Below are 10,292 nucleotides of genomic sequence, written 5' to 3'. Positions count from 1 at the left end.
ATGAAAGTAAAATAGAAAGAAACTGAAAATTGAATCAAGCCAATCAATTTAAGTCTTTTTTTTATGATCTCTCTTAATTATTTGTTTGTATTAATTTTCTAGGTTATTTTCTTGCTTAAATTTATTGTAATGTTTATATGGTCATTTAGTGATGTATTTTGTTGTCATTTTAGCTCTTTAAAATTTGTTTTATGTATATCTTATCATTTATATGTTTTTAGTTTACATGCATGGTCTATTCATCTTTGGTTGTTCAACCAATAAAAAGCATTTTGGATTGTCTTTTTTATCAGGTAGTTTAGAATAGTGAAACTACCAAGACTATTTGCATGAAATATGTGTATGATGAAGATCATGTTTTCTGAATCTCGTTTGTGTGAACAACCGTTTATAATAAAAATATTACTATTAACCTCACTAAATTAACTCTATAAACATTAATTTATGTTAAACCAGAAAGCATGATTAGAAATAAAGCAAGGCAAATACTCATTTTTCCTTCAGTGAAATCCTGTTGCATGGACTAATATTTTACCACATGACCGTGTGTTTTCAATTGATATAACCTCTGTTCTAAAACTCGCCCGCCTGGGCGAGTAAGCGGCCGAGAACGCGTTGTGCGGTGAGCTTCCGTGGCGAGTTGGACATGATCGGTGCCATTATCCGGCAACCCGAGTTTTGACCGCAAAAACCGTAGTTTAATAATAATCGGCGATCAATTATCTAAATCTGTGTAGTATAAATCGTTAAAACCACCAAAACCAAGTTGTGATTTTGATTTGTCAACTCCAATAAATATCAAATCGAGACTAAATGATCCTGAATCGAGTCTAATCATCCCTAGAAGTGCAAGATATGGTGACAAGATAAAAGAATTGCAGGAATAAAAAACGTAAGGATATGAAGAAGATACTGATAATTACGTAAATGCCATTCTCTTAAAGAAAAAAAATAAAAATAACAAAATGAGCTGTCGAACTTGAGACATATTGACTAAAAACAAATTAATACCACCATACCACATACAAAACTTAACGTTGTTACTGACAATCCCTCTAATATATAAAATTATATTTTTGTGATCAAATTTGGTATTTATTCACAAATCTACAATTTTAGTACAAGGATATTTTATACATACACATGTATTATTCATTAATATCTTGTATTATACATAAATATATTGTATTATATATATATATTAGGTATTATACGTATAAAAGTACAAAAAATTATTCCCCGCGTAGACCCTGAATTTTTTCCGCTTTTCCAATAAATCCCTAGATCCATGTGTGCCGCACGCGTAGCGCCTAACGAGTTTCTTAACATGGGATATAACTGGATACTCATGGGCCCTGGGCCCACATGGATAAACTCATGGACACGCTCATGTCAAGTTAAGCCATAGCAGCACCAACCACAAAGAGTGACAAATAGAGAGAGATGGCGTCTAATTGAAAAGAACATACGGGACATAGGGAAGTTGATGTTCAGAACACAGAATAGATTGATTTCTTCCGTATACTATGATGTTAACACTCTACCTGTTCTTCCTATATATCCATTCGACTGTAAAAAAATGCATAAATCCTTTGAACAAAAGTTAGTGAAAAAAAAGCACAGTTTCAAAAAAAGTTGGCGGAAACAAAACTAGACTTGTTAAGACAAATGAGGATTCGTTTTTTTCGAAAAAAATGAGAATTACTTTTTTTTGTTTGGTAAAATGAGAATTACTTGGTAACTATTATAAAAACTAGACTTGTTAAATTCCATTTTGTTATCTGCTTAAGGATAATATTTGGACTTCAACATTTGTAAACCGTTGCATAGATAAATGTCAAAGATTACACAAAAAATGTCAAACTCCACAAGAGTTTCCTCCTGGACCACCGTAATTGAAAAAGTACCCTAGACGAGTACGACGGTACCACTTTACCGTACCGACTCTTAGCCCGTAGCATTGTGGACTATCTACCAATATCTCAATAGGAAAAGAACTGATTTTACTTTGCTTGTAGTTAGAATTCAAGACATCAATGTTTGCAAAAATTGCTGAAGTTCTCCGGCCTCCATCCGGAAATTTACCATTACCCATTGGAGGGCTTGAACCAGAAGGTGAAGCTTTAACCACACCACCAACTCCAACCATATTCGCACCATTGTCGAAAAGGTTAAATAATTCTTTTGGCCAATAACCGAGATCACCGTTGGGTTTATCTGGCCCCAGATATGTAAGCCACCAGTTCCCAGTATTTTTATCCTACAAACAGTAACTTAATAGATAAATCTAATGAGTTGTTAGCATGAAATTAAATATCACTCGTTTGTTTCTATAAATTACATGATTTATAAAGAAGATATACCTGATGTATGAAGGGACGTAAAAAGGAAGGCTCTGTTGGTGAAATATCAATGGGTTGAACTATGGGGATCGTCTGTGATACTTGAACAAACCCTGAACAAGCTGTATTGTAACATCCCTTTCCATCTTTACCCTATCAAAATCATATTCAATATTTACATATTATTTTATTTACATATTGCCTACACAATCAACGGAAACCAAATAAGTTGATCATATATATATGCAAACCTTCCAAAATACATATGACCAAACACGTCCGTCGCCAAAATATATCCTGGATTTATCTAAGAACAAGAGTTGCAATAATTTAAGGTTGCCAACAATATCATATGTGATTAAGGGAAGAAATAAAAAATAAAATGTAAAATCTACCATAAATCCCGCAGAGATATAATTGATCTTGTTATTCACACCACTGCCTAAATATATTTGACTATATGAGGCTTGATCCTTTTCGATTTTTAGGTCAACTCCATAAACCCAAGCTTGTATACCACGATATGGACCAGCATGCGACCTTACTCCAGCAATCTACAAAAAACCGGTTATAACAAATATATATTAATACATTCATACAAACAATATTAGATCAAAGATTATAACGAAAGTGAATGCTTACATGTGTTCCAGGGCTGTCTACTGATTGTGGATGGACATAGTTCTCGGGGAAAAGGTTAGCGCTGGTGAGGAAGTCTTTTGTATTTCTTAATACAGGAATGGTTCCATCTGGACATTTTATTTTATTTTTCTGTGTGATGTTGTTGCCAGTTTGACTATTTAATTCAGTCCTTGATGGTTTCATCTTTTCCAACAAAAAAAGGAACAAATAATTGTATAGTCAAGTTTAAAATAACACATCATAAAAATAAACCATAAGTAGGAGATGAATTTCTGAAACTATGCACCTGGATCGTGTGGTTTTTAAGCAAAGGGTGATCAAGTCCTGGTTGCTTATAAATATTTATGCAATCGTATGTTACATTTTCACTGATCTGATACAAGAAAAAAATGATGTTGAATTAGTTAAGCAAAGTTTTTTAAGCAAAGGGAGATCAAAATAATAGAAGGGAAACAGTGCGTCTAAAGTTTTTTTTCATGTTTAAAAACTGACCTTTAAGGATTTGAGAGGCGTGGTAGTTTGATCGGAACGAACTAAGACTACCGAGAATAAAAGAAGTAAGACATTCATAATAACGAGAGCCATCCTGTTTTGGTTTTAGTTTTTGACCTTCTGTTAAGTCTCCGAGACTGAAAACGATCTGTTATTTATAATATCAAAGAGAGAATAACAAAAATAATTATTTATTACATTTTTTTAACTAATTATTATTTATTACATTTGATTCGTTTTGTTTTGTTGTTTAAGGTAACATTGACATTTCTGACAAAGAAAACATAAATATTTGACGCGGAATTTAGGCACTGACACAGATACACTTTAATGGCACAAATATAAATTTTGCGATAAATATTCTGACTCATATATAATTGAATGTCACAGATAGTATAATTTAGAGACGGATATTCTGACAAAGATAACATTAAAAACAAATTTGAGTTTTTTACTGGTATTATTATTAAAAATTTAGAAGCGGAAATTTTTGGTTTATATTAAAGAGATTGACGAAAAGTATACGATCATTAGCGCTCAAATGGCATTTTAATTTTGAAACTTCATAACGTCGAAAGAAGCCCTTTCTCAAAAGGAAAAAAAACCTTCATAACGTCGATAAATTGATTAATACTTATGCTGAACTAAGAAAGTGTAATCAATGTGCGAAGAGTAAATAAATTGTAGTCAATGACTCGGAAGTCTTAAGATATTTGTTACTACATGTCGTAATCGAACTAGTCAATTGTGGACCAAAATATCGAAGATTGGAGATATAATTCGATCTGATTTCGATTTGAGAGACTACACAAATATATCTTTCTAAAAAAGTATACACGTATATAAACCAATATCTACGAAGTAATTTTTTTATTAAAATACTAAATCTTGATCCGCGCAACCGCGCAGATTTTTATTTTTATTTATTTTTATAAAAATATTTTGTTTTCAATTATAAATTGATATATATTATAATATATATGTATCTATCCATTTTTAAAACATAATAAGTTTACTGTATATTTTTTCATTGAATAGATTGTTTCAGACTTTCACAAGTATTTGTATCTTCTTCTATATATATATATATATTTGGATTATTATTTCATTATTAAAATTGTAACTATATATATAAAAATTAGTAAAATATTTTTTAGTATCATATTCAAAAATATTATAACATTTCACAAACTTAGAAAGTTTTTAAAAAATTAAACTTTTCGCTTCATAGATTTATATTATCGAGTAAATAATTAAACATTTAGTTTTTGTTTAATTTTTAAAATAAACTATATAGTTTAAAATTTGTTTTCATTGGTTTAAGGTAGTAAAGATTAATCATTGTTAGATAATATGATTTTTGTTATTTTATAAAGAAATTATAATTTTAAAAGTTAACATCGACAAATATTTAAATATTTAGCATATAGAGGTATAGTATTACAACATTAAATTATATATATTTAATTTATACTATCTATAAATCCAATGTATCATCTATTGTTTAAATCAAATTATTGATTGTCCAATAAAAATTTCTGGTACGCCCAAAATTTAAATGATAAAATTAGATATTAAATGTAATATGACTTTCTATGAATATGTTCATTTGGTCCATTTTTAAAAAAAAAATCACACATGAATCAAGGTTATAACTTCTGTTTTAATATATATAAGATTCGAACTTCTCAAAATAGTTACAATTACAATATCAAGCTGGTGGAGCTTGAGATTTCCGGTGGAGCTTGCTGGAGATTGTTCAAATCTAAGTTTTATTATTTATAGATACAATTTTGTAATTTTTTGAATTTCAAATCCATCTATTTAAATTTTGCTAATTTTTAAAAATTACATCCATTTTTTTGGTGGGGGGGGGGGGGGGGGGGTGGGGGACCAAAGCATAATCATATGAGCAACTAAACTAGTGAATTAAACGTTATATTACATTGTGTATATAACTTAATAGTTTGGATAATATTGTGACACCCCGATTTACATAATAAAATGTTACGATAAATAAATAGCTCTAATACCAAAATGTGACACCCGTCTCTTTCGAAATATAATAAATATATAAGAGCGGAAAAATAAAAGAATAACACAACCAAAATAATAATAATATCCTCCATCATAATATAAAGTCAATACTATGGCATAAGGCCCTAAGGCCCAATAACGATAACATCCAAAATAAAAAGTTCGACATAAACCGAAAGTCCGAAATACGAAATATCATAAACGATAGATAGAAGCCCAAAGGCCAAAAAGCGATAAAAACGATAAAAGTGATAGAAGTCCAAAGCTCGATAGTAGTAAAAGCCCAAAAGCCCAATAGCACCAGTCGGATAATCACTCTTGCTCGTAGGTTTCACCTGAAAGGGGAAAGAAGGAGGGGTGAGCGACAGGGGAATCGCCCAGTGAGGTATGGGATGCTAAACCGCAAACCACTGACTGAGTTCATAGCACTACTAAAATGTAGGCCTAGCTCTAGCATGAAACAAACACGGTGTCGATTACACCACACAGAACAATCAACATATGTCTAGAGGACTAGACATGCTACAACCAATGCGATGATATCATACCGCATTTCCTTCATAAGTATATATATATATATGAATATATTCTACAAGCGTCGTAAGTACAGTAGTCCACTCTGTACCCTCCGCAAATCCACGGCCTAGTGCAGAAATCTCTGCACCCCACAATCTCAAACAAGGCGGCCTAGTACAAACGTCTTTGTACCCCGCAAATCCCACGGCCTAGCACAGATATCTCTGTACCCCGCAATCTCAAACAATGCAGCCTAGTACAAACGTCTTTGTACCCCGCAAATCCCACGGCCTAGCGCAGACATTTCTGCGCCCCACAATCTCAACACCTGGACTCAAATATATATATATATATATATATATATATATATAACAGTGCTTAACATCAATCAATTCAATCAACCGTTGAATCCTCTATTATCCTATTTCCAGTTTAACAATTAATATCAATAATGAGCAAGCAAGACTCTCAAACAGACTCGATTCAAAGAGATGGATCCATGTTTCGAAACTAAACTTTCCATAATGGTAGTACTAAACTAGCTCGGGATTTAACGGAGTAGCCCTCACCTTAGCAATGAAGAGAAGTGGTATATATGAACTCCAGCTGCTCAAATGGACTCCAAATCTGAAATCAGATCGAAATTTCGAGTCGGAACGCCTTCGAACGGTTTAAAACGGGTATTTACGGAAGAGTCAACCCGCTGGTCAAAGATTAATTATTTAATTAATTAATTAATTAATTCGGTTTTTCCTAACTGATTTCCAATTGATTTTAACCGACCGGTTTAACCTAACCGAATTGAAATCAATTTAAACCGGCTAACCGATCGGTTAACCGAGTTGACTCGCTGAGTTGACTCGGCCGAGTTGACCGAGTCACCGACGAGTCACCGGTGACGGTCACCGGCGGAGCTTACCGGCGGCGAAGGCGGCGCAACAGCGGAGGCGATTTCCGGCGGCGGCGCGTGAACGACACGCGAGCAGTCGGCAAAACTTGCGGGGGCGCGTACGGCTTCGTCCGGACTCCGATTGAGGCGTTTTTGGTGGCTACGGATTCGTCTCGACGAGAAGAACACGATGATAGTCTTGGATTCACGAGATTCATCACAGTTAGAAAGTTATTGTCGATTTACTGAAACGGTCGAAACTTAACTCAAAAACATGGCGGCTTCCGATTACCTTTGGTTGCGGATGATGGTGGTGACGAGCTTGACGACGTCCTGGCGTGTGGTGGCTCCGGCGACGAGTTCAAGTGAGCTTTCTCCCTTCTTCTTCTTCTTTTCTCTCTCTTTCTCTCTCTCTCTCTCTTTTTTAATTTGTGAATTATAGAAGATGGAGATGGTGGGAAAGAAGGTGGAGATGGTGAAAAAGAAGGTGAAAATGGTGGGGTTGGGGAAAGAAGTCGAGATGGTGGGATTGGGTCATTACAATTCTCCCCCACTTATAAGGAATTCGTCCCCGAATTCATGTCATAAGCTGACGTGCCCAATGTCATCATAGCAAAACCTCGAATACTAATCCTCGCTCGGCCTTCCAGGTCTCCTCCTGAGTCTTATATCTTTCCCAACGAACTCGGACAAACACGGTCGACATTCCCCGAACTGTTTCCACTTGATGATCCAAAATCTGTAATAGATGATAAGGTCCATAAAACTTTCTGAAGTCACTTGACGTCTACTGCAAAATAATTATAGCGCCTTCTCAACTTTTGCAATGTTGTCATATGAACCAAGTCCTAGAAGGCTGATATACTGCTGATAAAGTAACTGCAAGCAACTAATCCAATCTACTCCAGTGAAGGATACAATTCCATGTGTCTCGGTTTAAGCTCCTTTATCTTCTGAGTCTTAGGTCCCTCCTGAAATGTCCTTATTTTTCAGGTATATTAGGTGCTCATATGTAGCTCCGAATCCTTACGGTGCTTAGCTGCATAAATCCTCTGACGTCATGGGCTTCCGAAAGCCAATCCTTGAGCATGTCCTTTGCTTTACCGTCTCTTGAACCATTAATAGTTCTAACTCATATTGCTACCACACTTTGGTCCAACAAAGTGGTATACTATAAGGTCTACCATAAATAACCCTCGTATAGTAATTTTTTTTTTCAATACTCAAAAGATAGTTGTCGATGTAGGAAAACTCTAGTAAACGTAGATGCTTTCCGAAATTCCATCCCACGCAATCTCTGAACATATCTTTTAAGTTCTGAGTAGTCCTCTCTGACTGACAATATGTCAACGGGTGATAAGATGTACTCATATGATCTTTGTCCCAAGTGCCTTCCGAAAGGCTCTCTGAAATGTAGATGTGACTTCGATTCCCAATCCGATACAATGTTAACATCCATGAAACTTCTCAAACCCAATAATGTAGGTCTGCTCCAATTGATTAGCTCTGATTGTCTTCTTAATTACTTAGGAAATGGGCTGACTTGGTAAGTCTATCCATGACTACCCATGTGGCATCCTTTCCACATATGGTGATTTAAAATCCAATAACAATGTACATAATCACCATGCCTCATTTCCACTCCGGCAAAAGCAAGCTCAAAAATAACATGATAGATAACTGATCCTCTGTCATAGCCATATAACATGTCTGGCACCGCGACGCAATGTAGTTACAAACATCTTCATACTACACCAATTATAGTTAACTTTTAATATTTTTGTACCCTTTGGTGTTCCCGATGGGTAGAGAAACACGAGTGATATGTTTGTTGTAAGATCCCTTTTCTTAACAGCTTATCGTCCACCACACAAACTCGGTTGCGGTACAAGTATATCCTGCTCAAATTTGTATGATATCCAATACTCCCAATCTCGATCTGCTCAACCAAATCCATAATGCTAACTTGTGCTTGCGTATCCTCCATAGCAAAACTGCATGCTCCAAGCCTTAAGGCCATATGTCTTTCCTTTGACAGTAACAACACACAATATGAGATTAGCAAGCGTCCTAATAATACATGAATCTCCTTGGTTCCTAAGATACAGCTCATATGCCTACCCAAGTCATTTATCAGCTGGTTGTCCTTACCAGATGGTATGCGATATCCAAACTATAGCCTGCTACGAACTCAATCCAATTGCACTGTCCAAGTACAAGTTTTAATGAATGAAGATAAATTTCATATTCTAATGATCCCAAAGAATCTCAACTTCATTCCCATACAATTATGATTTCCAAAACTATAACGCAACTACCACTGCAGCCACTCCGAATCATGAATAGGGTAGTGGGTCTCATGAAGTCTCAACTGATGCGATGCATATGCAATGTCCTGATCCTTATGTATCAATACACAATCCATAAATGCTCAACATGCTCCCTCTACTAAAAAAATAAATCAAAGGGGTCGTCGATGAGTACAATCGCGCACTTGTCCAAGTGGTCACGAAAGACATCATTTACAAACTTCATGAATGCTATCAGTGCATTTGTCGACCCAAAATGGTATCACCAAAAATCATAATATCCATAACGGAAATCTGCATTCCGTACATACTCCTCAGCTATATTAATCTGATGGTATCCTGATGCCAAGACAACCTTCGGGAACCATGATCCTCCATGCAGCTCATCCAAAAATTCATCAATACGATGGTTACCATGTTCAAGTCTATGTAGTCGATACAAAGCTTGAAACTCCCATCTTTCTTCCTTACAAACAATGATGATGTTCCCCACGGTAAAGTACTTGATCTGATAAAACCCTTGTCTGATGAAACTTTAATATGCTCTTCCAACTTGGTCATCTCCGCTGGCGCTAATCAGTATAGAACTTGTGAAACCGGTGATGTCCGTGGTTCCAAATCAATCGCAAGAGTGTATCCTCTGTCTGGTGGTGACCCTTCCTAAGGCCACAAAAAAAAATCCTCACACTCTGCAATAATCAGAAGATCATGCAGCTCATACTGTCCATCATCCTTAACTATTGAAATGGTCGCCAAAAATCCCTCTGCTCATATGTCCAATAACTCCTCAATATGTAGCATACATGCAGTAAAACTATGCTCCGTTCCAGGAATCTGAACTCTTTCCCTCATGCAATCCAACACTACTCGATGTCGTGACAGCCAATCCATCCCACGAATGATATCGTAAAACATAGCTCCATCTCTGATGAGTCTCCGAATAACTTGACTCCTCCAAGAATAATTGGTACGCCGCATTGAATATAAATAGTTCTCAACATCCTATGTCAGCTGTCCGAGCTGACACATCTCTGAAACGATCAACAATACCAAAAACTGGCAAAC

The 10,292-nt window shown here is 35.4% G+C and overlaps 1 protein-coding gene and 1 long non-coding RNA gene across 2 annotated transcripts; both read right to left on the bottom strand.

Moving 5' to 3' along the window:
* Positions 1 to 1,858: 1,858 nt before the first annotated feature.
* Positions 1,859 to 3,569, bottom strand: BNAC02G40970D. The gene is made up of 4 exons (XM_048749248.1): positions 3,477 to 3,569; positions 3,271 to 3,357; positions 2,364 to 2,495; positions 1,859 to 2,260 (listed from the first exon to the last, which is right to left on the bottom strand). Exons 1-4 carry the CDS (start codon positions 3,567 to 3,569, stop codon positions 1,859 to 1,861), a joined length of 714 nt encoding a protein of 237 aa, XP_048605205.1.
* A 1,804-nt stretch (positions 3,570 to 5,373) lies between these two features.
* On the bottom strand, positions 5,374 to 8,562 carry LOC125581986. Its single transcript, XR_007319815.1, has 3 exons — positions 7,211 to 8,562; positions 6,599 to 6,656; positions 5,374 to 5,848 (listed from the first exon to the last, which is right to left on the bottom strand). It is a non-coding gene; the product is annotated as an uncharacterized LOC125581986 (long non-coding RNA).
* Positions 8,563 to 10,292: the final 1,730 nt, after the last annotated feature.

Source organism: Brassica napus, chromosome C2 (genome assembly GCF_020379485.1).
Source record: "Brassica napus cultivar Da-Ae chromosome C2, Da-Ae, whole genome shotgun sequence".
Classification (NCBI taxonomy): Eukaryota; Viridiplantae; Streptophyta; class Magnoliopsida; order Brassicales; family Brassicaceae; genus Brassica; species Brassica napus.
This window is presented reverse-complemented; position numbering and strand designations above follow the sequence as displayed.